This window comes from Lepidochelys kempii, chromosome 25 (assembly GCF_965140285.1).
Source record: "Lepidochelys kempii isolate rLepKem1 chromosome 25, rLepKem1.hap1, whole genome shotgun sequence".
NCBI lineage: Eukaryota > Metazoa > Chordata > Testudines > Cheloniidae > Lepidochelys > Lepidochelys kempii.
Window position 1 is genome coordinate 9,299,354 of NC_136404.1, and position 27,605 is coordinate 9,326,958.

General features: G+C 52.6%; 1 protein-coding gene across 4 annotated transcripts in view; it reads right to left on the minus strand.

The window, feature by feature from the left end:
* Window positions 1-8,260: 8,260 nt before the first annotated feature.
* The window catches only part of LINGO3 (leucine rich repeat and Ig domain containing 3), a 109,523-nt gene continuing 90,178 nt past the window's right edge, over window positions 8,261-27,605 (minus strand). For all 4 annotated transcript variants that reach the window (XM_073324103.2, XM_073324102.2, XM_073324104.2 and 1 more), the window contains one exon: window positions 8,261-19,539. In XM_073324103.2, the coding sequence (XP_073180204.1) occupies window positions 17,688-19,505 (1,818 nt within the window). In that variant the 5' untranslated portion in view covers window positions 19,506-19,539 and the 3' untranslated portion in view covers window positions 8,261-17,687. The remainder of the gene's footprint in view (window positions 19,540-27,605) is intronic.

Genomic DNA, 27,605 nt, shown 5'->3' on the forward strand with positions numbered 1-27,605 from the left:
CTGCCACAAATGTGCTTATGCATCATTTGACTCTGCAGATCTCCATATCATGTCCTTTTTGTGACATGGAGGAGACGGTTTTTCATATGTTTCCTCCTTGTTCCAGGTTGCAGCCATTATTTGCTTTACTTCAGGGTATTTTTCAGTTATTGTCCCTTCATTTTTTCTCCTACTGTGTTTATTTTTACTGTTAAGGATAGGCTCACAAGTAGATCTGGGATAAGCCCTGAAAATTTTATTTTGGGTCAAGCAAAGAAGGCCATTTTCAAAAGTAGACGACGTAAATGATGATACTGGGGTTGCTGGTGATCTTCAATTTTTTAGATATTTAGTGTTTTTTTAGCTATTTAGTGGTTTTACGCCTTCATTTGGAGTTTAGATATTGTATTTTTATATCAATTTATTCAGAGGTGGGCTCTGGGAAATGCGCTTCTGTACTGTGTGGGATGGGCAACTGTTTTTGAATGTGTAATTTATCTTTTTGTTTTTACTGTCTTGCTGTACTGACATTATTCAAAGTGTTTTAAAAGCCAAAGTCTCTCCAGCTCCGCCAAAAGAAAACCGAAACCAAAACTTTGACCCGTCTCAGTTTCATTCTGGTGCAGAACAGGACAGTATTTGAAATCTCGATAATTTCCACAGGGTGGAAAAACCATTTCATGCCCAGCTCTTGTTCCAGGCAGCTGGTCACTGGGGTTGTCTGTGATGTGGGTTATTATCTGCGTAGTTCTCCTTTAACGGATCATTTCCCCTTTCTTCATGCTAGCTTTCGACAACCCCTTTGATGACCATCCCCGCAGCCTAAGACCCAAAAGCGAAGCTGCGGCTGTTGATGTTCACACAAAGTACACCAGGCGGCCCTTTGCTTGGGCAGCGGTGGGTGGCTGATGGAACATTGGGAGTTGCTCACCTCGGTCCCTGACCCTTCAAACCCACCCCTATTTCACTGCAGAGGCCCCAGATCACCTCACCATTGCTTTTCCTCAGCAAGGTGAGCAAGGAGTGTGCGTTGAGCATCCATCCTGGCCTCTGTTAAGAAAAAAGGCCTAAAACAGGATACCAGCACCCTAATCTCAAGGGACTCCTACCTCAGTAGGAAATAGCACTGGGGAGAAAGGGAAACAATTCTGACCCTGTGCTCCTGAACTGGAACAAAGGGATGGCCATCCTGGGTCAGACCCTTGCCTCGCCTCCCCTGGCTCCTCATAGTCCAGTGGCCAGGAGCAGATGTTACAGAGGAAGGTGTTTCAACCCAAGAGGAGAGTTATGGAAGAACCTAATCAGAGGGGAAGTCAGCTAGTGGTTTGTTTATGCCCCACCCATGTCAGGGTTGGGTTTTGGTGTTAGTTTGCTTTATCTGATGTAACTGTGGTTTTGTATGCATCCTCCTTTAGAACTGGCTGCACAATGGGAAGGAACATTGAAGAAGGTCCTTTGAAATACTAAAGACCGTTAAAGGTAACCTGGCCAGGGGGAAAAATTGGCTTGATTGACCCCTATAACCTCTCTGCACCACAAAGCGGTCACATGAATGTCAAGCCACTGCCCTCAGTGCCTCAGTGGAGGTCCCTGTTCAGGGGGTGTCGTGGGGTGGGTGGGGACAAATGGGGAGTGGGGAGTGGCCAGGACATCCTTATGTTGGGAGCTGGGCTGGATCTCAAGAGCACTGGAGAGGGAAGCACATGTCACCTCCCTCTGTCCCTGAGCCAGGGAGGAATTCTCCTGGGAGTTTACATGAAGAAGGCCTGAGGGATTTTGCTGCCTGTTTTTACCTGAGAAATATCACGGCTGTCAAAGTGTATTTCCCCTGGTTTGTAGGACTCCTTGGATGACTCAGGTGTAGGCTAGGGGCTTTCTCTGCCCTTAACTGAAGTTCAGGAAGTTTGAACTAAGATAAAATCCGAGACAAAGCCCTCATGAAGTTGATGGGTGTTGCCCATATCCCAGCCCAGGAGAATCAGGCTGCTGAATGGTTCACAGGGGATGATCCCCAGAGACGGCCTGCCCTGGTGATAGCGGGTTTTGAAATACAATCAGTTTACCACTAAGAACTGGATTGAAAGCTTTCAACTCTTTCACACGGGCCACCAAACTGACATGAGTCTGTCACAGCTTCTGGTCACTGCTGTCCTGAGTTGGACTCAGACAGAGGTGAAAGTAAGCTGGTATGCCCTGCCGGACCGGACCGGCTTCCCCAGGCTGGCGCTTTAAAGGGCCCCGGGCTCCCCACAGTGGCCGGAGCCCCGGGCCCTTTAAAGCACGGCCCGAGCCCCACTGCCGGAGCCCCTGGGATAGCGGTGGCAGGGCTCCGGCTCTGATTTAAAGGGCCCGGAGCTCTGCTGTGGTAGTGGTGGCTGGAGCCCGGGGTCCTTTAAATTGCCCCTGAGCCCTGGGGCTCCCAGCTGCCTCTGCAGCTGGTAGCTCCGGGGGTGATTTAAAGGCCCAGGGGCTCCCAGCCACAGCCGGAGCCCTGGGGCCTTTAAATCTTGATTTAAAGGGGCTGGGTATTTAAAGGCCCTGCCTCTTCTGGTCAAGGCCATGCCCCCCTGCTCAGGACTCCGGAGTACTGGTAAGTCCTTTAAGTTACTTTCACCCCTGGACTCAGAGCAATAACCTAGAGGTGAAAAGCTCCACACAATCCTTTACTACTTCTCTAAGCTCTACAGGCCTCGGATTCCAGGAACTGAAGCAGCAAACTCTTCTAGCTAACTGTGAAGGCTTCTTAATTTCTAAGGAAATTGGTTTTTCCTCCCAGTGGGAGATAAGATCTTTAAATGCACCAGCTGGAAAATTGCATTTTCTAATTGTCTTATTTTTTGGTCATTTTTTTAAATACTATGCCACTGGGAAGACTCTTGAGCCCCTCCTCTGGTGGAGATCAGTGGGTTATTTAGAGCATTGCTGCTCATTAGCATGGCTTTGCTGAGCGATCTTGTTGCTTTGAGTAGGCAATGGAAGCTCCACACAGGAATTAAAGGCCCATTCAAAAAGGAATTAAGTCATGCTGATTTCACAGCCGGTTTGCAATTCGCTTTTGCGGGCCAGTCCCATCTGAGGCCCGCTCACTTCCTCTTATGTGGTAGGGGAAGTAGTGGTCTTGAGCTAGTTCCTAGTAGAACTTTGTTGACATGAGTGCCACAGTTCACTCTCTGATCCAGATCTATACACAGACTATGTGATTTTGATCGGCTTTGTGTTGAGGCACTCGGACACTGTACTGATGGGCCCTTTGCAGCAGCACCCCACATCTTCATGGGCTCTTTGTGGGGTACCTGCAGCAAAGCATTTTCAGTGGCAGTTAGAGATGAGCCCAGATGTGACCCAGAACCCCTCCAGCTTTGCAGAAGTTCAGCTCTGGAAGAATCAAGATCCGAGCTGCAGGGATCAGCCTAATCATTTTCAAAGAGGCCATTTGTCTCACTGGAGTGGGGTCAGGGCTGCTTCCTTTCCAGTATTTCTGGGACCCTCCTGACGGGGACAGATTGATCCCATGTCTTGGGAGCCTGCCTTGCAGGATGTTAACTGGCCATGGGACCCATGACACGTCACTGGGTCACAACGTTGTGTTGGGACGTGATTATATTCTGATGCAATCTGACTAGGTTTCAGAAGGGTGCCATCATGTTACACTGCTTTGTCTTGACACAGCCACGTTTGTGACATACAAACTTAATGACTCAGCAGAACACGCCCGTGGCGAAGAGGGGACAGAGGAGAAGCCGTCACCTCACTGACAGTCATCAAACACTCCCACCTTGACTTCATCCTGGTGCTCCCATCCAGCTCTAGAGATGATGCAGTACCAGTAGCTGCACCGGGAGAGCTGACTTCCACAGTGATCAGGGAATCTCCAGTTCCGACAGCTCTGCCAATGGACTCTCCTCATGCCCCAGGGCGATCAGAGACCTATGTCTCCCCAGAGGACATCTTTGCTCTTTCCTATCCGCATTAACTCCTCCTACTGAGGCGGTCTCTACTCTGGGATGCTGATACATCAGAGGAAGAGGCTATCCCGATGATGCAGATTCATTCTCCCATCCCACCTGCCAGTCTTGAGCCACAACCATCAGTGCCACCAGTTCCGCTGGACATAAGAGATCGGCTTTCTCTTTGGATGAGTCCGAGGCCCCTGAGGCATCTCTGCAGTATCGGGCAGAGGTGGCACGAGACAGGCGCCTCAGAGGATCAGGGTTTTGGCCTCCAACCGGGTACAGTTGTCCAAGAGACATCTATGCCATAGGGTTCCTCTGCCAGCAACATTGGGGATCATGGGAGCCCTAGTAAGACTCCAGCACCGATCCCAGGTGTCTCTATTTGCCATCACATGGACCCCCACAACCAGCCCAGTTGGAATATTCAGAAGAGGAAGGTGAGCCGGTTCTGCTCGTTCTGGGAGCAATCTCATTGTCCTCACTGGATGAGGTGGTTACTCTGTCTTCCTTGTTTCCGCCAGATGACTTCAAACAATACCAAGAGCTCATGCGCAGGGTGGCCGCAGTGCTGCAGATTCAGCTTGAGGAAGTCCAGGAATCTCGGCCCAACTTCCTAGACATTCTGCAGCCTTTTGGTCCCCATCAAGTGGCCCGTCCCCATTAATGAGGCCATCACAGACCTGGCAAAGATGGTTTGGCACCTTCCTGTTTCTTGTGCTCTCACCCTAAGAGGACCGAGAAGCGCTACTTTGTTCTGCCCCAGGAGGGAGAGTTTTTGTTCTCTCACCCACCACCTAACTCTTTGGTGGTGTGGGTAGCTACAGAGTGGTTCAAGCAACAGCACCTAAAGGCTACGCCCTCTGATAAGGGACCCCAGCAACCTGATCCTATGGGGAGAAAGGTCTCTTCCACCTCCCTCCAGTTCAGGATCTCAAATGATCAGGCCCTCTTGGCCAAATAGGATGTTACTAATTATAATATGTTTTTGGAATTTTAAGGACAAGCTTCCTGAGGAGGACAGGGCCTGCTTCCAGGCCTCAGCGGATGAGGGCATATTGGTGGCCAGACCTTCCCTCCAAGCTGCGGTGGACGCAACAGATACTGCATCTAGGGGGATGGCCACGGCCACAGTCATGAAGAGAGACTTGTGGTTACAATCTCCAGGTTTCTTTACCATCCAAGATCTGACCTTCGATACTAGTAACCTATTCCACAAGAAGAAGGATGAGTCTCTCCACTCCCTTAAACGCTGGAGGACAACGCTTCACATCCTGGGCATTTATACCCCTGCCCTAAGAGAAAACACCATAGACCGGGGTATAGGGCAAGACTGCCTCCTCAACCATTTACCACCAACATCCTCGGGAGCCACCATGCAAGAGACAGAAGATTTATAGAGCCAGGAACCCAGCCTCTGCAACATCCATCGCCACATCGTACTCTAACCCCCAAACTAAGAGTTTCTTTGGATGGGACTGTCAAAACTCATGTCCCCTTATTAGTGCTGCTTCATCCCCCTCCTCTGCAAAGCAGCCCCCCTCGGCCATTGCTGTCTTACCCAGTTTGCCAAAAATGGGAGGGTTCTAAGTACAGGCACATGGGTATTGGAGATTATTCATGGCAGCTATCTGATTGAGTTTCTGGGACCTCCTACCCACAAGCCTCCTTCCCGGTGCCTTTTCAGGAGCCACTCTCACAAGGAGATTCTACTACCAGAGGTGAACTCCCTTCTCACTGGAGACACAGAAAGGGTTCCACCTCAATGTCAAGGGAAGGGATTTTATTCCCTTTACTTCCTGAACCCCAAGAAGAATGGGGGACAGACACCAATTCTTGATCTGAGGCCGCTGAACAGAGTCATGGGAAAGCTAAAATTTCGCATGATTTCCTTGATAATTCCCTCATTAAAGGAGGGCACATGGTTTGTGGCTCTTGGTAGGAAAGACAAATTTTCACATAGACATCCACCCAGCCCACAAGAGGTTCCTCAGGTTCTGCTTTGATCAAGACCATTACCAGTTTAGAGTCCTCCCCTTTGGTCTGGCCACAGCACCCAGGGTCTTTACAAAGGTTTTTTCAGTAGTGGCAGCTTGGATGAGAACAGAGGGGTTTACAGTCTTCCCTTATCTTGGCGACAGGCTTCTGATGGGCAGTTCCTGCAAGGAAGTCCAGCAGATAACCAGTGTTCTGCTCAACCTTCTGCTTTTGCTGCCTGTCTGCATCAATCATGAAAAATCCACACTGACTCCACGACGGTCATACATTTTACAGGGGCGATGTTGGACCTGATCACAGCAAGAGCATATGTCAAGGTTCCTTCCCCACTCTGAACTCTAGGGTACAGATGTGGGGACCTGCATGAAAACCTCCTAAGCTTACTTTTACCAGCTTAGGTTAAAACTTCCTCAAGGTACAAACTATTTTACCCTTGGACTTCCACTGCCACCACCAAACTTTATCTGGGTTCCTGAGAAAACGTAGTTTGGACACGTCTTCCCCCCCACCCCAAATCCTCCCAACCCTTGCCACTCACTTCCTGGGGAAGGTTTGGTAAAAATCCTCACCAATTTGCATAGGTGACCACAGACCCAAACCCTTGGATCTTAGAACAATGAAAAAGCATTCAGTTTCCTTACAAGAAGACTTTTAATAGAAGTAAAAAAAGAATCACCTCTGTAAAATCAGGATGGTGAATACTTTACAGGGTAATTAGATTCAAAACATAAAGAATCCCTCTAGGCAAAACCTTAAGTTACAAAAAAGACACACAGACAGGAATATTCATTCTATTCAGCACAGCTATTTTCTCAGCCATTTAAAGAAATCATAATCTAACACATACCTAGCTAGATTACTTACTAAGTTCTAAGACTCCATTCCTGTTCTGTCCCCGGCAAAAGCATCATACAGACAGACACAGACCCTTTGTTTTTCTCCCTCCTCCCAGCTTTTGAAAGTATCTTGTCTCCTCATTGGTCATTTTGGTCAGGTGCCAGCGAGGTTACCTTTAGCTTCTTAACCCTTTACAGGTGAGAGGATTTTTCCTCTGGCCAGGAGGGATTTTAAAGGGGTTTACCCTTCCCTTTATATTTATGACATATCCACCTCTCGAGCGGTTTGAGGCCATGAGTGCTCTCACACATCAAAGCCAAGACGTCAGTCAGAACTTCCCTCCTTGCGACATGCCCTCACACACACACATGACGCCATTAGCCAGGCTTCATCTTCGCTGCCTACAAGCCTAGCTTCTCTACGTGTACTCAACAGAGAAGGGAACATTAACAGTAAGATTACAAGTCCGCCCACAGTTTGAGACTCTCTGGTCTGGCGGACAAAACTGTAAAATGTTTGTGGGGGATCCCTTTCCTCACACTGACTCCTGCGGCAGCTGTCGTTACTGACACCTCCCTTTTGGGTTGGGGTGCTCACATGGGAGATCATAGAGCACGAAGTGTCTGGATCCTGCGGGAGTCCCGAATGCATATCAATTTACTAGAACTCCAGGTGGTTCAGTGAGCCTGCATCGCCTTCACCGTGCTCGTCCAATCCAGACATATCCAAATAATGTTGGACATCATAAGAACAACATTTTATACAAACAAGCAGTGGGAAGTGAGATCTCTCCCTCTGTGCATGGATGCAGTCGCCCTCTGGAACTGCTGCATCAGCCATGCATAACCCCATCAGAAGCATATTTACCAAGGCTGCAAAACTCCCTAGCAGAGAGCCTGAGTGGACGTTTTTCCACAAATGGGAGATTCACAGTTCAGTTCTTGACAATATCTTCGTCCAACGGGGAACACAAGCTTTGGATCTTTACACCTCAAAACTTCCTTGGTACAACACCAGAGCAGCTCTGGGCAAGGGCTTGAAGCAAGATACCCTACCAATGTCATGGAAGGATCCTCTGGGGTAAACCTTCCCTCTCATCCCATTGATACCACAACCGAAGATCCGCCGACACAGAGCTTGAGTCATCCTGATTACGCCCAACTGGCCAAGACCGCTCTGGTGTATGGATCTGCTGAAGCTCTCAGTTCACTCACCCATGAACATCCCCACATTGCTGGGCCTTCTAACACAGCCCAAGGTCTGGTTCGAGCGCCCCAATCCGGGACTGCTGCCACTCAGTGACAGGTAGTTGCAGAGGCATCAGAAGTAGAGCATGCATGTTCTGAAAGGGTGCAGTCGCTCCTTAACCAGAACACAAAGGACTCTATGAGTCCCCCCACCCCTGCCTCACTAGCCCCCCTGCAAAGCATCAGACCCACCTCTCCTGTCAAGTGAGTTGTTGATCACGTTCCCCCCCCCACAAACTTCATCCTCCCCCCGCCCAATTCTCCTTCATGCTGGCTCTGATCTTGCCTGTGTTCCCAATTTGACCTGTGGGCTGCTGGGGTGGGGGGGGGCAGCGAGCTATGTCATAGTGCTGAAGCCAACGGAAGCATCAAGTCCAGTTCACGATTATTTGTCGCCGCATTGTTCCTCATTCACGAGGACTGGGGTGGGCGACTGGTGCAAAGCACCTGGTAACCCAAGAGCCCTTTAAATAAGTCCCCATTTGGCTCAGGGCTCTCCAGGCGACCTCCAAGCTGTTCCTTGGCAGGGTCAGTAATTGACTTTCCACCAGGTAATAACTGCTGCTGCCCCTGCACTTCTTGAGTTCCTTGTGCAAACGGCTGGGTGGGGGGACTGGGGAACCAGGGATGGGGCCGTGACTGAATGTGGTTGGATAACTGACCAGGTGTCCAGGTATATATGTAGCAGAGACAAGGCCATCTAGTGATGAAAACACTAGGGCACTAGGGCTGGGCAATTGGACTTTTGGTTTCTCTTCCGTGCCAGTAACTTGCTGTGTGACTTTGGTCAAGTCACTTTGCCTTTCTGTGCCTCAGTGTCCCCATTTGTCAAGCAGTGATCATGACACTGACCCGCCTTTGTTCAGTGCTGTGAGAGGGCCACGGGGCAGGTGCTGCATCAGTGACCCTCCACAGGTTGTTTTAGCATCATCTATTAAGTATTTAAAAAACCCGACATGCATAATTACTTCATAATTGATAGCAATTTATTAATCCACCCGGAATCTTAGCAAACTCTCTGTAGGTGCCATGTTAATATAAAGTGGGCCTGTTAACTCTTTCTTAAGCTCTGTGTCCCACCCAAAAAGAAGTACTCATGCCAACCTGAATAATGAAGTTCTCATGCTTCATTATTTGTTTGTTTCCAGCTAGCGATGGATTTAAATCAAGAGATTTACTGAGATTGGAATCTGTCTGGGGCAGGGACCATCTTCGTCTGTTTGTACAGCGCCTAGCACAGTGGGCTCCTGGGGCTCCTGGATGCTACCGCAGCGCACATAATAATAACCAAGAGAGTTTGGGCTGTCTCTTGTTTAGCAGCTGACACTGCAGCAGCTGAATAATTGGATACTAGGCCTGGCAGTTCAGACGGGATGATCTGGATCACACGAGGTGCAGAGACAACTGTCTCCACTTCCCTCTGAATCCTTAGCCTGCCCTGTGGGGTGCTGCTTGCAATGCAGATGTCCATCTGTGAGGCACTCCCTGAGACCATCTCCTGGTTCTGGGGAGAGCCAATGCAGAGCAATCCCTTTCCCCAGACTCATTACAAATGCGTGTGACCCAACGGAGAAATGCTTGGCTGTGTGCCAATCACCAAAGTTAGGGTGTTAGGCCCAGGTCCTCCAAGGTGTTGAGGTGCCCTAGTCCATTGAGATCAGTGGGCGTTAGATGCCTCAGTACCTTTGGGGATCTGGGCCCTAATGGCTCTGTCGGGGGTGCAGGTCCTGCTGTCAGCCAGGGCGGTGTCAATCTGGAGTCACTCCATTGGAGTCAGAGTATGTCTACACTGCACTCTAAGCCCAGCTCTGTGGAACCTGGGCTTGTGGACTCAGTCTTTCCAAGCTCACACTGCATTGTGAACCGGGGCTTACAATTGCTGGACCCGGGTCTACCACCCGTGCTAACAGGTCCATATTGTACTACCCAGCCCTTCTGACTTGGGACTGCAACTTGACCTGCATCCACACCGCAAAGTGACAGGGCTTGGACCCAAGTCAGAGCGGGACTTGGGCTCCGACCCACACCTCTAGCAGGGTCTTAGGTCCTGGGTCCTGAGAGCCAGAAAAGGGGCTCCGTCTCAAACCTGAGTCAGAGCTTGAGCTTAGTGTGACATGTAGACGTACCCATTCGTCTCACTTACCCCAGCTTTAGACTGGAGCAAGTCCATGGCGTGCACGGGAACGACTCCTGATAGCCAGAGCGAGAGAGGCCCAGACTCAGATTCACGCTGGTGTGACAGTGCAGATTTCAGACCCTGATTTGGGAGCACCTGGCCGGTTGTGGCTACGCCCCACTTCTCCTCTTTCCAGGCCGTCAGTCACCGATTCTGCCTTTTCTCCTACGTCGCTCCGCAGAGGGGGAGGAAGAAAAATGACACGGGAGGCGCGTTGCTTTTCTCAGGTATATTTCACATGCTTGTTACATAGGAAACCGGACATGTTCTGTGCGGACAAGGCTTTCCATAGGAACCATCCGGGGCTTCCCAGCTCTTAAGTTTTCACCGCCCCCCCCCCCCAAAAAAAAACCCCGGACACTGACCATGGCCTTGCTAACTGCGTGGTCGACACCACTTGGACTCCTGACACAACGTGGCATGCATAGCTCTCTGGGGGTGGGCTGGGGGCTGGAGGAGGGATCAGCGGTGGCATTGGTGGGGAGGAAAAGCTTGCAGGTGGCTCCCAGCTGCTGGCAGTCCGAGGGCAGACATGTTGGCATTTTCAGCAGTGGATGAATGAATCGGGGCAAAGGAAAGAGAGCCGCGTTGACATCAGAGGCCAGGCGGGCAGCTCTGGGGTAGGATCTGAATGTCACAGCTTGCGGCTGTTTGGATGGGGCGTGCTCATTAGACCCTTGCAGAGAGGGACTCAAGCCACAATGTTTGGGTGCTGCCCCCCAATTCAGTGTGGGTGCGGGGTCAGCCCCGCTCTTCTGCTTGTCCCTGTGACATGGGCAGGTTGGTCTCTGGGCGCTGCTGCCTTTGGTTAGGCCGTTGGGGCTGCGTGTGTGAAGAGGTGGCGTGGCCAGGGGGAATTGGTCGAGGGGCTCGTGCATAGCCCGTCCATCTCCTTCATGTCTTCTGCCATTCAGTCACGGCCTCCGCCCTGGTTACCCAGCCCCAGTCCCATCTGGGACTGAATTCCCTCCCTGCCCCACGCTTCTGGCTTCTCAATCCAGGCAGGGCCACGGAGCCTCACAAACAGGGGCGCCCCGGCATCCCTGGTGCCTGCCGGCAGTGGCTGAGTAGGGGGTGATGCGGCTACATGGAGGGTGGGGGCTTCTGTTGGGGATGATCCCCCTGACCTGGTTTGAACTAAAGGGTCTGTTTCAACATGTAGGGCCGCACTCGTTCGCAGGGTGAGGCCTGGCACCCATGTGAGCCCAGCTGTGCCAAGGCATGGTGGGGCGGGCTCAGAGTCAGGGCTAGACCCCAATGGTGCCTATGTCTGTCTGTGGAGCCTGGCAGACAGAGCCTGGCCTGACCAGTTCCATGTCACTGTGCTGGCAGCTGAAGAAAGACCCCCCCACCCAAGCTCTGCGGGTCGCCTGTGTGCTAACTGGCTGCAGGCCATATGGACTCAGCAGAGACGTGGGCTCGCCCCTGGTGCCAGGGCAAGCCCCAGAGAGGGACGATGACAAAGCGTCACGTACAGAGGTGGAATGTTTACTTTCTAACAGGGTAAGTCATTCGGGACGGCCTGAAGGTGGATCCCGCTCACCTTTGGGAGGCTCTGATGCTGATGGCCCAGTCTCCGAGGACTGCAGGCCCTGAGGAAGGACATGGTCCCAGAGAGCAGCTGCCGGATCGCGGGGCAATCCCCCATATTGCCCTCTCTTTCTGGGTCCTAGTGATGCCTGCCTTTCCAGCTGCTTGTGGGCGCTCCTCAGGGCTGGTTCCCCTTCCTGAGCTTCCTCGCACTGGGAGAGGCCGGGGGGAACGGGACACAGGGTGAGCAATGGGGAACACACAGGCTCCCCAGGCAGGGGTCAGAAGCCACATTGTGTGAGTCATTTGACCCGGGGCTGGCCAAAGCTCTGGAGCAGAGGCCCTAAAGCCCACAGGGTGCAGGAGATAGACTAGATGACCTAGGTCTTGTCCATCTCTGATCTCAGTGTCTCCGATGAACCAGTCAGGCCATTTGATTCTCTGGCTCAACCTGAATTGCTGCTGTGACCCTTTCGGGTTCCATAACATCCTCCGTGTGGGCTACGTGAACGGGCAGACTCATCCCGGCTGTAACTTCACCCAGGCCAGTGGATTTCATCCAGGAAGGAATTTGGCCTTGTGCCTTTTAGGATTAAATTGTCAAACCCCTTGTGCCTAAAACACATTCACAAAATAACATCTGGGCAGGGTCCTGGTGCCCTTGGGCACACAGTGCTGGGGTCTGCTGCCTGCCCTGACCTACTCCCGGTGCACCAACCCCTCGGCCAACGTGCCTGGGCTGGAGGGTCTGAGTCAGTCAGGAGGGCCGTCTTCCCATTCCCAGGCCTTGCAGCTGGGGTAGCTGCTGCCCGGCAGGTGTGTCATGGCGCAGGGGACGCAGCATCAAGAGCAAAGGGAGGGGGAGAAAACACATAAGGGCTTAAGAGAAAGTGGAGAGGAAAAAACCTGTGAAAATAAAGGAGGGGGGCGGGGGCAAAAAGCCACCCACCTGCCCCAGGGGAGAGGGTGTCAGGCCTCCCAGTCTCCTTCCTGGGGGCGTCTCAGCATCTGAGACCTGTTTTAATCCACCAGGGGAGCCAAGAAACTAACATCTCCCGTGTGAACGTTCGCAGAGAAAGTCCGTGATGGTGCCAGAGGCGGGGGAGGAGGCGGGGGAGGAGATGGTGGAGGGTGGGCGGGGGGAGGATAGCGTCTCTTGAGGTCCTTGGTGCAGAGCAGCGGGGATGGGAGCAGGTGCTCGTGCAGAGGCTGGTATCTGTATGCCAAGCACGCATGTTAATCTGCATGTATATTCATGCCTACAATTTATCATGGGCTATGTTAACACCTCCCCCGGGAGCCATTCATGGGGCTGAACGTAATAATAACACCACTCCGCACTTCAGCTCTTGGATGGAGGCAACAACTCGAGGAGACCTGTTGTCCTGTTCTTGTGCCTGTGAGGCACAGAGGATTCATGATCTTTGGTTTTCTCCAACAGCCATTATAAAATTCAGCCCAAAACATGCAAGCGGTTCTGCTTGTCCCAGATACCCTGGAGTGGTGTCAAGATCCCTGGGACACACACACACACACAGCGGACATAGATTCACCAAAGTTACCCAGCAACAACCCAGGGTGCCTGATCCCCAGTCCTGTTCACGGTTACTCCTGCTGCCCTTAGGAATGGTTTGCACGGGCCCATGCTAGTGAAAATGATTGTGCCAGTCTGCACACTGCAAGGCACATATTGTGGGCCAGATGAGTTGGAGTGCAGCAGAGGGAGCTGAGATTCCCCAGTGCAATGCACAGCCTCTGGCTCGGGGGTTAGAGAACCGGGGCTATGCTGATGGGGAGTAGCCGGGTTTGCAAATTTGCTCTGAAAGATTTGACCTTTTTATTTTTCCATTTTTTTCAAAAACTAAGGGGAAATGACATGATTTAAAAACAAAGGAAGAGATGGGCTCCAGTCCTTCACCCCCTCTACCCACAGTGAGCAGGGGAGCAACCATTCGCTGAGCTGCCTGGTGGCTCCTCTCTGGATGGGAATCAAAGACAAAATCTGCAGGAACTCTGCAAAGTGAAACTGAAAAATATTGCACAGATGACTCATGCCAGCATGGGATTCTGGGCCCAGTCCTGCTTCCTCTGATGCCTCTGGTGCTGTTGACTTCAAAGCAGCAGGATCAGGCCCATCAGCTATATAGTCCCCCTCCCGCTCCCCTTGTTCCTCATTAGTGAGGACACTTTCTTTGCATGCATTCAAGACCTTTGCCTCCTGCTCGTTCCCCATGTGAAGTGAAGATTTTCTGTCTGTGGGGAAAATGATATCACAGATCGAGGAGGCCTGGGACGTCCAATGTGGGATAAAACCGTCGGAGCTGATAAATACGTCTCCTGATGCTGCACGTTGTGGCTACTTAAGGGTAGCATTGGGTGAAACTTTTCAGCCAAAACGTTTTTGTTTTGTTTTTTCGGTGGGGGAAAAAAATTGCAGATTTGGCAACACCAAAGCGCATAGTTAGATTGTGTTGGGAAAAAAATTCAGCGAAAGTCAAAAGGTTTCAACTTCTGCAGTTCAAAATGATGTTTTGTTTGAAAACTGCCTTAAAAGGGATTGTAAAAAAAACACCCCAAACCCCTCACACAGTCGAAATGAAATGTTTTGTTTCGACCCAAACCATGGTTTTTGCTATTTTGATTTGGTAACGTTTTTTAAAAAAATCTGTTTTTGATTTGATTTGAAATTAATTCCGCCCCCCTCTACCTCCCCACCATTCAGAACTGCCAGTGAACCAAAAAAACCAACCCATTATTTGCACAGCTCTACTTAAGACTTCAGACCGCAGCGGAGCTAGACCCCAGCTGCTTCTGCTTCGGAAGCACAGACTCCTGCCACTCAAGCTAAATGCAAATCTCCATTAGCAGTATAGGGCCTATGACACTCAGTGGAGCAGTTCCCATTCCATCCAGTAGAGGACAGTGCTGTGCATGCGCACACACTAACCAGTATATTATGTTATAATGCTCTTATTTTGGGCCTTTCCTCCATGGAGCTCAAAGTGCTTTGCACCCACTAAATCCTGAATTAAGGTGCACACAGCACCCCTACGAGCTGCTCTGTAAGGGACCTACACATTGAGGGTGCCGAATTAGCATTAACAAGCACGGATGATTACATATGAGTAAAATGGGGCAAAGAATGGGGCCATGGCTTGCCCTGGGGTCCCTCCCAAATGACTTTAATAGTAGAACCATCCAGGAGAACGATTTTGCTGGGTACATTACGGGCTGAGTAACGTGGTCAGAGACTGATATCCAGCCAGCTCTGCGTCATAACAGCCAGGGGCCGGGAGGATAATAAAACAGAAGCGGCACCTTCCCGGTGAAACGGGCTTGATGAGCCGGCTGCACTGTAAAGAAATGCCGTCCCTCTAAACATGGCCTTCAGCGGGGAAGAGGTGCAGCAATGTGACTTGTTAGCATTGCTCTGTGGGGCTGGAGAGGGAAAGCTGTGAAACACCCACAGATCCTGGGCAAATCCCGAATCCAGTTCATGCCCACCTGGGATAGTCACTTGCCGCCCTGCCCCCTCCCTGGGGTTCCTTTAAAAAAAAAAATCTCCTGCTATATGGACCCGCTTTGTCTGACATGATCCCTGTTTTCCCTTCAACTCAAAGTTGTGAACAGAAAATGCCGTGGCACAAATGGAGCAGCAAGAAGAATTATTATCCGCGTCTGGGCCAGGCGCGCTCACATGGCTGGGACCTTCGGCCCCTCGGTGGCCGCGGGTGGAAGGGTTAATTGAGGAGGCTAACGCCGCAGTGGCGTTTGCTGTGCTTAACGGTTCTGCCTGTGTTTCTCTGCGGGTTGGAGGGGTGGGAGCGTGCCTTTGTTATGCTATTGTTTAAATAGCTGTTTATTTTCCAGCCTTGTTACAGCCCTACAGGCACGGGAGCATCTGGTATGGTTTTTGCCACTGCCTGGCTGGTCTCTGAAGACCTGGCAGACCTTGCAAGCCAAAGGACCAGACCAGCTTGTGGGTTAAATGGAGATTGCTTCGAGAAAAGACCAGCTGGTTTTTGGGGTGACCCTTTCTTTACATGGCTCAGGCTTTGGATCTGGCTCTGATTGCATAGCTCAGGTGCTCTCTCTTGCGGCCTGGGTCTGACTCTCTGTTTCAATGAGTCTGGTTCACTCTCTCGCTCCACAGGTCAGGACTTCTCTTTTTACACTGGTGGCTGCCTCTTTTGATTTGGGGGTGCCCTCTCAGAGAGTCAGGGTCTCCAAACTGCCCGTGCATTTCTGCATGCCCATTAGTGCAAGCACAAGCGCACACCTAATTTGCACACACAGGTGCCATGGCAATCGAGGCACACTGGGTAACTACTCATCAGCTGGGCAGTTAGATGCACGGCCAGACAAAACATTCCCCTTTCATCCAGGATGGGTGACAGGGCCTCTTTACCCCCAACAGGATCAGGGGCTGAGTATCCTCCATTCCCACAGGGGAGCCAGAGCAGCTCCTCATCATCCCTCCCCACTGTGTGCCCAGCTCCACCCTGCTGTCCTCTGGGAGCAGCTCCACCGAGAACAGGGATGGGGGATTCTCCCCATGTAGGCGCCGACTCTGTGGGTACTCCGGAACTGGAGCACCCATGGGGAAAATAATGGATGCTCAACACCCACCAGCCACAGCTCTGGGACGGCGCTGCTGCCGAAGAGCTGTTCTGCCGTGTGGCCGCCACCAAACAGCTGTTTGGTGGCTTGGGGAGGGACTTGGGGGAGGGCGGAGAGCGGCAGGCTGGCAGGGGCCTCGGGGAGGGGGTGGAGCGTGGGCAGGAAGAGCCGGAATGAGGGTGGGGCCTCAGGGAGGGGGCGGGGAAGGGGCGGGGCCTCGAGAGAAAGGATGGAGTGGAGGTGGAGCCAGAGGGAGGGGCAGGGACAGAACAGAGCGGAGAGGCCAGCAGCAGCGAGAGACGCAGTCGAGACAGTGTCATTTTTTTTACCGTGGTGATTTCCTCTGCGAGCGGGCCAGCTAGCTCGGCCCTGAGCCTGCCGAGGCCTGACCATTACTCACAGGGGCTGCGCTTCCCGTTTCTGCTGCCACCACAACCAGCAGCCTGCTCGCTGGCTTCAAATGCCAGTGTGCTTTGGGGAAATACCGCTCAGCGCCAATGGGGTGGCATTCATGCCTGCACAGACCCGTATGTCTGGAAGGGACTGTCGGGTTGGGTTATTATTGCTTGTGCAGGGGGATTCCCTCCCCAGGCGCCGGGGTTTGCCGCCCCTTCTTCCGAATGCCGAGAGGAACTCCTCTGAGCACAGCACCTCCCCTGTGTTGGATCGAGCCGCCCAGGCTGGTTGGAGCGCATGCCAGGGCAGCCGGGAGCTGCTCTGCCGGAGTCCTTTGTCGCCCAGGAAGACGTCTGTTGGAAATTCATTTAAAAAAAAAAACCCAACAAATTAAAAACGAACCATAAACAACAACCGAGAAAAGGTTCCAGATGGTCTCTTAAAAAAGGAAGCAGGTTTTCCGGGCCCAGACACTGCTTGCTCAAGGTCTGAAAAATGCATAGTTGATACAAAAGAATGTTAGCTACATCGCGAGGCCCTGACCCACAAGGGCTGTGCATGCCTCCTTGGCCCGCTCTTGCCCTCTGGGACCTGGGTGGGTGGGGGGATCTCACTGTTCAAAGAAGGTGGGGTGTGCTCAGAAATGGGAATAAGCCGCTGGGAGGCCCCTGGGGCCGTTTCCAGTGATGCTTCTGCTCAGTTCAAGGCCAACGAGGAAAACCGCTCGCTCCTCCCAGTCACCTCCAAGCCCTTGTGGTCGAACCGAGCCAATGTCCCAGCCAGGTTCCTCCGCGAGTTTTACTGCCTCGATCCTCGGAGGAGTGAAGCCACATGACCAGACGAAGTGGTCACTTGGAAAACAAAGGAAGGATGCTCCTACCCCCTGCCGGGCTCTTGGAGGGCCCCATTTGGCGGCAGGCAGTGGACTAGCAACCACCCTCCTCCTTGGGCCGCTCAGATCATCTTCATGTTGAACTTCCTGGCACTGCCCTGCCCGGCGGTGGTGGTGGGGCCATCCACTTTGCGGAAGGAGTATTCCACGGTGAAGTTGTTTTTGTGCTGTCCCCGCCCCCGGCTCCACACAAAGAGGAGCAGGAAGCAGAAGAGCACGACCCCAAGGAAGGTGATGCAGCCCATGGCCGTGGAGACCAGGATGGTCTTGAGGTCCAATGTAAACTTTAAGAAGACTTGCGTGTTGTTGTGGAAGGTGTCGTTGAACTCGCTGAGGTACAAGGTCCGGTTTGCATAAAGGGAGCCGTCCACGGGATGCCCCTTGACCGTCAAGGTGGCAAAGTAGGTGTCATTGCCTCCGGCATTGCTAGCGATGCAAATGTAGGTGCCACTGTCTTGGACCTGGGCAAAGCGGATTTGCAACGTGCCCCCGGGCAGGACGGTGGCTCGTCCAGTGCTCTTGGTGGTGATCATCCTGTGCTGAGGGGAGACCCAGACGATGGCAGGAAGGGGCTCTCCGTCTGCACGGCAGAGGAAGGAGACAGACTGCCCTTCACGGGCTGTTATGTGCTGCAACTTTCGGTCCCTGATTTTGGGCTTTTGGCAAATGAAGTACTCAAAGAGTATGGAGTCTGGGAAGTCACGCAGGGCGTTGCCCTGGATCTCAGGGGGTGAGGAGCACATGGGCTGCTGCCCGTCGAAGTTGAGCGTCTTGCGGCGCTGTAGGATCCAGAGGAGGCGGCAGTCACAGGCCAGCGGGTTCCTGTCCACGCGCAGCGTCTCCAGCGTGTTCACTGAATGGAAGGTGCTCTCCTCCAGGGTGGAAAGGAAATTGTTGGAGAGGTTGAGGAGGCGGATTTGCCTCAAACCAGAGAACGCTTGAGGCTCCACGGAGACCAAGAAGGCCCCCACCATGTGGAGCTCTCGCAGCCTGATGAGGTCCTTGAAGGAGCCCTTGGGCACAGTGCTGATGGGGTTATAAGACAAGTTCAGGTACATGAGGTACACCAGGTTCTTCAAGGCGGCCGTGGGCACTGCCGTGATGTTGGTGTAGGTGATGGAGAGCGAGGTGAGGTTCAGGCCCTGGAAACTGGTGGGCGAGATGTCCTCCAGCAGCGGCCAGTTGTCGATCTCCAGCTGCAGGAGATTGCAGAGCTTCTTGAAGTTCCCATCTTCCACCGTGGAGATGCTGAGGTGTCGGAGCCGCAGGACCTCCAGGTTTTGGAGGTAGGAGAGGGATTCGGCTGAGATGGCCGTCAGGTTGCATTTCTCTATGGTCAGCTGCTCCAGGCCTAGGAGGCCAGAGAAAGCCCTTTGGGAGATGTACACCAAGTCGTTGTCTCCTACCTCCAGGTTCTTCAGGTTCCTCAGGTCCTGGAACATGTAGTCCAGCAGGATGACTATTTTGTTCTCGCTGATGTCCAGGAGGGTGAGATTGGTCAGCTTGGTGAAGACTCCAGAAGGGATCAGCTTGAGCTGGTTGCCTCGGAGCCGCAAGATCTGAAGGTTAAACAGGTTGCTGAAGGCCCCAGGCTCCACACTGACGATGATGTTCTCGCTTAAATCGAGTTCCTCCAGCAAAGGGTAAGGGGACAGGTCCCCCGGGTTCAGGCAGCGGATCCGGTTCTTGCTGAGCTCCAGGATTTTGGTCTCGGTGGGGATCCCCTCGGGGATGGAGCTGAGGCGTTTGCGATGACACACCACGGACTTGATCTGAGGAGCGCACTCGCAGCGAGCCGGGCAGGCCGCCACCTGGGCTGTGCTCAGAAGAATCCAATGGAGGCCCAGGACTGGAAGCCAACATGTCATTGTGTAGAGCATGATCTTATGGTCGCACTACCATTCTCCCATGCACCTGGAAGAGAAAGACAGAAGCAGTGTTAACCGACTGAACACATGAGATGCTAACAAGGTCCTGTGAAGCTGCAGGCCTGGCTGACTGGCAGCTTTGTGCACTCTTGTACTTTAACAACACTTCACTCTGCTTTTGCACGTTTCACTCAAGGGCTTCTAATGCTCTCCTCAGCGCACTATCAAGCGGCCTAGAGGGAAAATAAAAAAACCTCAGCCCTTAAGGAATTCAAAGCTCTGTGCACACATGAATTAAATAAGCCTTACAACCCCCTGTGAAACGTCAGTACTATTTTGAAGATGGGGAAACTGAGGCACGGGGAGGCAAAGCGACTTGCAAAAGGTCACCCAGCAGAGGCAGGATTAGCACTCAGGACCACCTGTCCCCACCAAGTCTGCACTGATTCCTAATTCAGACCATTCTGCCTCTGGCAGGGCTGGCCGTTGAGTTGGTACACATCAGGATAACTGTTGATTTAATGGAATAACTCAAGTAACTGAGTCTGGCCCTTAATGGGGTATGTCCCAAGTCGTGATTCTCAGGGGCCCAGAACCCTTCAAGCCCTTGTTATCAAGATCCCCTTTGGAATAAGGCCTCGTCTACACATAGGTTGCACGGGTTTAACAAATTGTTTGCTGTGAAGCCAATTCAGTTAAACCAGTATAACTTTGAGTGTGGACGTTCTTATATCAATTTTACCCAAAGTTCATTTCAGAAGGGCAAGCTAAACTGATGCAAGCCAGGTTTAAACCCATGTGACGGTGTCCACACACAAAGTTGCACCAGGGTACCCACGCTGAGTGAACATCACACCTTCAGTTAAATTGACACAGTTTGTGTGTGTAGAGAAGACGTAAGTGTTTTCAGGTGCACGCTTTTGGGTCTGTGTCCTGGTCCAAACTTAACAGCTAGGTCAACATAGCTACGATGCTCAGGGGTCAAAATTCACACCTCCGGAGCGCTGTAGCTATGCTGGCCGAACCCCTGGTGTAGACGCTCTTGATCTAGCTACCACCGCTCAGAGATGAGGAAAAAAAACTTCCATCACTGGAAGAAGCGTCTACACTATGGTGCGACAGGAGCACTGCTACAACTCCATATCTGTGCTGCTCAGCACCCATAGTGTAGACGCGGCCTGTGATTATCTTAACACAGAGGGAGTGAATGTTGTGTGTGTGTGTGTGTAAGTTGTAACTGGTGCACTGAATGGCTCTGCCCTCCTGCCCCACCGTGGTCCTGCAGTACTCCCATTGTGATGTAGCCCTGCCCTGCCCGAGAGGGGTGTGCGTGTGTGTGTGTGTGTGACATCCTGCCAGACACAGCATTCTCGCAGCTGCACGACCTGGGTGCACAGGCTGTTCGCACAGCGTGGATCAGAGGCGTCCTTGTCAGAGTTTGGATTAGGAAGTCTGCAGATTGTACAATTCATTCTTTGTAGATTATAGATTACTGCCGACCTCTGACCCCTGAATTATAATGCACGGGCCTTAGCCTCCTCCATCCGCCCTCCAGCTGATGAAACTGTCCTCGTTTTGCAGGGATTAGAATTTTTCTATCAACTTAATTTTTCTCTGCACTGCCCTGCATCCTCCCCAACCCCCTTGCAGTCTTTCGCCCTCCCTCACTTCCAGATCCTTTGCCCTTTCTCTGCCAGCGTCCATCTGTCTATCTTACAATGCTTTACACACAGTAATGACACCTCACACTAGGCAGGTGTTATTAGCCCCATTTTACAGCCCGGGGAAGTGAGGTGCAGAAGGCTGGAATGACGCGCCAAAGGATATGCTGAATCCCTGGCTGGGGCAGGCCCCTAACTTAGCAGTCAGCCATGTCCTTCACTACCTACTAGGCCATGCTTTCCCCTCCGTTCATATGAGTTTAGTGGTCACTGGCTAATCCCTTGTTGGCCAGGTCACCAGAGATGGAGTTTGTGAACCTTCTGGACAAAAGGCAAAGCTCCCCTGAGCGCTTGTGGGAGGTAATGGAGTGATGGGGGAGGGAGGAGGGTGTAAGAGAATTTGCTATGTGGTTCTGGCTTACATTATTGTTGTTATTGTGATGAGCCTAATTTTACATTGGTGCAGAATTAATTATATGCTATGATATTTTATATCTAGGTGCTGTACAAACACAGAATGAAAAGACAGCCCTGTCCCAGATGGCGGCTACTCATCGAAGTAGTTTACACTCTATTTATTGTTAGGGTCAATGGACCTGACAGCTTGGAGCTGTGACAATCTAACTAAACACCTTCAATGGACGCGAGGGCAGGCTGGGACTCTGTGCTTGCCAGAGACTCGAATGAACCATTGCAGGGTTCACGTTATACTAGGGTGAACTGACAGCAAGTGTGAAAAAACGGGACAGAGGGTGGGGGGGTAATAGGAGCCTATATAAGAAAAAGTCCCCCCAAATGGGCCTGGCCCTTTAAAAACGGGCCATCTGGTCACCCTACGTTATACCCTCCCTCCCTGGCCAGGGGGGTCTCCCAAAAGCCGCGTTGCCTGGAGCTGTGGGGAGCACGTGGGGTCCAACCTGACTCTCCACCCTCCTCTCCTGGGAGCCCTGACAGATCCAGTCACTCCTTTCTCTGCTGACATCTGGCTTATGAGCCTGTCTGCCTGGCTTACTCCTCTTGTCTCTTTCAGTCATTTCCTATTAACAGGCCCTCCTTCTCTAACTGGCTTTCCCAGCTCCTGCTGGCAGTCCCTTAATGAGCCGTCCCCGTTTCTGCGTGCCAGAGTTGTAGGGCTGTGGGCCGCACCATTCGATTCGGGCAGCATTGAGCTCCCAAGGCAGTAAATACCCGGGATCTGCCACATCGCGCAGCTGGGCCGACTCCTCCACTCGCTGGCCACCGTGGTACCACTCACCGTGGTTATCTGATGGCGACAGGGACGGGGCCCCGGTCACTGCTGTGGAGCTACACCAGGGCCGGATCTGGCCTCATGAGTCACACAGCCGTTCGGGTTGAGAGCGAGACACCACGTGGCAGGAGCGAGGCCAAGCGGAGTACTGAGAGTTTGACGACACTGGTAGCTGGGGTGGGGGTGGGGGGTGTTCACTGGGACCCCCCAGGAGACGTGTACTTACAGATTGTGCTTTGAGCGCCACGTCCAGCTCGTGGTCCCCAGAGCATCCCTGAGCGCTCTAGTATGGTGCAAAGCTGGCGTCAATCCGTGGGCCTGGTGCAGCGGGAGGGCTTGAGTTGTGTGACTCAGCATTCGGGGGTCACTTGAACCTGAACCTCAAAAGGCAGCTTTGGGCCAGGGACCCAAGTGATCCCACTCTGGGTTGGGTCCTGACTGTCTAATCCGCCTCTCTCCCAGCACGTCCGGTACCCTAAGGGTTAATATGTCAGGGGGTGGGGGTGGGCGGGGGGTTTAAGACCCAGGAGTGCTGTGGAGTCACGACTGTGCGGAAGACACACATTAAAAATCTTGTACCCGGGGCGGACCCCCCCCCCACTACGGCACATCATTGCAAAACTCGACAACCGTGCATCAGTAGCCAAGCGCTGCTGCTCTTCGGCAAATAAAGGGGCAGCGTCTGCCCGCAGCCCAGCGGCTCTGAAGAGCTACTCTGCATTTACACCGGCGCAACTGAGAGCAGCATCCCACCCGAACCCGTCATTCAAAACGATTTCAGCTCTTTTCCCTCTGTGTGACACGAGCTGGGGGAAGGGGCAGTGTCTCGGGCCAGGCCCCAGAGGGTGAGTGCGTGTGGGCAGCATTGTCAAAAGCACCTATCTGACTTAGGAGCCCATTTGCAAAAGGGACATAGACCCAGAGTTTCAAGGTACTTAGGCACCTAAAGCTGCAGAGCCGTACCTTGAGCAAGTCACAAATTGCTGTATGCACCTAACTGCCACTTTAAGAGCCTAAATCCCAGAATCGCCCCCCCCCCACTGGGCTCTGCAAAAGCCCTGCTCAGCTGCCCCCCATAGGTGCCTAAACCCACTGGGCACCTACAGTTTTGCAGTAAAAGGTCCCTTAGTGCCTATATTTCCGCCTCTGAGCATGAGCCCTGCAGCCCCACGCCTGGAGACCAGACGCCCAAGGCCCAGAACAATGCACCCACATGCCTGCAGGGCTCAAGCCAGGAAGTGTGCTCAGAGGAGGAAGAGCAACCTTATCGCCTGTAACCCACTGGGTACAGCACTCACCTGGGAGACTGCCCCAGTTCACAGCCCCCCCTCCACCGGAGCGGGAGAAAGGCTTTGAAGCAGCCTCTTCCCCCTCTCAGGGGAGCGCCCTACCCACCAGGCCGTGGGAGAGCCCAGTGTGGGCGTCCCTCGCCCACGTTTCTTTGTGACGTTAGCCCCAGTGGGATTTTCAAAAACGCCCAAGCACCCAGCTCCCACTGATTTCTGCCTCCTGTCTGTAGCTTTAGGCTCCTGAGGGCAACAAAAATGATTAGGGGACTGGAACACATGAGTTATGAGGAGAGGCTGAGGGAGCTGGGATTGTTTAGCCTGCAGAAGAGAAGAATGAGGGGGGATTTGATAGCTGCTTTCAACTACCTGAAAGGGGGTTCCAAAGAGGATGGCTCTAGACTGTTCTCAATGGTAGCAGATGACAGAACGAGGAGTAATGGTCTCAAGTTGCAGTGGGGGAGGTTTAGATTGGATATTAGGAAAAACTTTTTCACTAAGAGGGTGGTGAAACACTGGAATGCGTTACCTAGGGAGGTGGTAGAATCTCCTTCCTTAGAGGTTTTTAAGGTCAGGCTTGACAAAGCCCTGGCTGGGATGATTTAACTGGGAATTGGTCCTGCTTTGAGCAGGGGGTTGGACTAGATGACCTTCTGGGGTCCCTTCCAACCCTGATATTCTATGATTCTATGATTCTATGACCTCTGAAAACCTGGCCTTAAGGCCCAGAACTGCAAAGGTCTTTAGGCGCCTAACTTCCATTGAAACCAACATGAGTTAAGGACTGGAAGTTAGCAGGCTCGCTAAGTCCTGTTGGAAACTGGCATGAACCAGCCCTCCTTGCCAGGCCCAGCAGAGAGGTCAAGGCGGGCATGGGCCCCGGGTGGCTCATCCACCTTGGAGGTGGGCACTCTGGGATAGGCCTGAAGCACACAGCCTCGGCTGCGCCCAGTGCTGATCAACAGAGGCTGCGACTCTCCCAGGTCGGCCGTCCCACGCCCTTCGCCAGCACGGAAACGTGCTATTTTAGGGGCCGCGGCTGCAGGAATTTGAATGCCGGGGAATCAATTATGCTGCTGATGGGGGAGAAACTCCATCCCTCCACCTCTGGTTTATAAGCAGCTTTGTATTTAAAAACCTCTTTGCTTCTCCTCATTGTCTGTGAGCAGAATATTCAAGGCAGGGGAGACGAAAGCTGGGGAATGTGAGCACTGGCAGGTTGGGGCTAGTGCCAATCGGGAAGCTGCCAGCTTTGCTCGCTGTGTAATAGGCAATTTATCTATTGGTAGTGGCGATGCAACGGGAGGGAGTGGGAACGAGCATGGTGCCTTCTAGCTCTTGGCCTGTGCTCTAGACGCCTTAGATCTCAGTAAGAGTTCACGCTAGGTCATCGGCGCGCTGCTCTGGGGGATGCCGGCCTGGCTGGCCTTCCCGAGCTGCCGCGTGGCGTGGTCACGAGAGGGAGAGGAGGGGATGCTAAGTGGCTACGGAAAGCCCCGGGCATCTATGTTTAGCCATGCAGCTGTCACCCAGTGTCACTAAACTGCAGGAGCCCGTGGCGGGCAGGACAGACATGGTGGAGTTCGTTGTGAGCTGAGCCAGAAGCCCATTGGAGCTGGGGAAACTGGGTCTGACCCCGAGATGGCTCGGGACCCTGACTCACTGGGCAGCGAGCCAGCCATGGCTGCCCCTTCCGCTCGACGGGTGCCGCCCACCCACACGCTGTGGGTCACGCCACTCATGTCTGTGGGCCTGTGGGCATGTATGCCCACGTGTGTGTGTGCGTGCACGCCTGAGTATGTGTGCTTTGGGTGCTCACGTTCACACGTTCTGCACGGGCAGGAGTATGTGTTTGTGTGTGTGTGTGTGTACATCCGTGTGTGAACGCACACATGCCACCTGGGGACAGGGGGATGGGCTCAGATAGAGGCCACCCCATTCAACTTGACGCATTTGAAAAATGCTTCCTGCTACCTCGGCCCTCAGGTTATCTATGGCCAGCAGTTAAGGACAATAAGGACAATTTCCATCATTGGAGGTTTTCAAGAGCAGGTTAGACAAACACCTGCCAGGGCTGGTCTAGATAATCATAGAATCATAGAATCATAGAATATCAGGGTTGGAAGGGACCCCAGAAGGTCATCTAGTCCAACCCCCTGCTCAAAGCAGGACCAATTCCCAGTTAAATCATCCCAGCCAGGGCTTTGTCAAGCCTGACCTTAAAAACCTCTAAGGAAGGAGATTCTACCACCTCCCTAGGTAACGCATTCCAGTGTTTCACCACCCTCTTAGTGAAAAAGTTTTTCCTAATATCCAATCTAAACCTCCCCCACTGCAACTTGAGACCATTACTCCTCGTTCTGTCATCTGCTACCATTGAGAACAGTCTAGAGCCATCCTCTTTGGAACCCCCTTTCAGGTAGTTGAAAGCAGCTATCAAATCCCCCCTCATTCTTCTCTTCTGCAGGCTAAACAATCCCAGCTCCCTCAGCCTCTCCTCATAACTCATGTGTTCCAGTCCCCTAATCATTTTTGTTGCCCTTCGCTGGACTCTCTCCAATTTATCCACATCCTTCTTGAAGTGTGGGGCCCAAAACTGGACACAGTACTCCAGATGAGGCCTCACCAATGTCGAATAGAGGGGAACGATCACGTCCCTCGATCTGCTCGCTATGCCCCTACTTATACATCCCAAAATGCCATTGGCCTTCTTGGCAACAAGGGCACACTGCTGACTCATATCCAGCTTCTCGTCCACTGTCACCCCTAGGTCCTTTTCTGCAGAACCGCTGCCTAGCCATTCGGTCCCTAGTCTGTAGCTGTGCATTGGGTTCTTCCGTCCTAAGTGCAGGACCCTGCACTTATCCTTATTGAACCTCATCAGATTCCTTTTGGCCCAATCTTCCAATTGGTCTAGGTCCTTCTGTATCCTATCCCTCCCCTCCAGCGTATCTACCACTCCTCCCAGTTTAGTATAATACTGAGTCCTGCCAGGAGTGCAGGGGGCTGGACCAGCTGACCTCTCGAGGTCCCTTCCCGTCCTACGATTCTATGGTGCCATGCTGGGTGACAGGCCAGGTGGGGTCCCAACTCCCTTGCACCCGCCTGAACGTTGGAGCCCCCACTAATGGGAGATGGGGGTGACGGCTAGGCAGGCTCAGGAGGAGCCCGCGTTAATCCAGCGGGGGCACTGACTAATCTCCACATTTCCCAGCAGTTCCCCCTTGAATGTTATTCCATTGCACGGCACCGGTGGTGTAAGGGCCACCGGCCAGGGGCTCAGTGTCTGGACCTGAGATCTCAGTGGGGAGGATGCTGAGACAGGGACATCTCCAGACAGGTGGGAGCTCTTTGCAGCAGGAAATGGGCTGATCTGTGTGGAACACACCCCGGGCTCCTATGGGGAAGGCTACCCCTGGAGAGGTGTGAGTGACGTTGCTTGAACTCACTGGCGCCCCCTCTGCCAAGCTTTGTGGGGGGGGTGGTCAGGTCTGTATAATGTGGTGGGGGTGGGGATGGGGCTGCCCCATTCCTGGAAGAGGATCAGCTTCAACGGATCTCCCAACTTGAAACATTTTTGTGAAAAAAAAGGTCTGAACTTGTCGAAACGGCCCCTTTTGACATTTTCAGCACAAAACGTTGTGGGATTTTGGCATCAAAGTGACTTTACGCCTTGAAAGTTTAGTAAATTTAGACAACCAAAAAAAAAAAAAGGTTTAAAAAAGTCAAAATACAAATGAACCGTTCGGCCTGGACTGAACAGACTCGTTTGCATATTTGTCACTTTGCGAAAATTCTTTAGATTTTGACTTTTTCTCCTGATTCGGGATGGGAAAATCTCCCAGGGTGGGAAAACCATTTCCTGCCCAGCCTTGCCCATCACCAGGGTATCTGCCTAGTGACCAGTCTTGTCAGG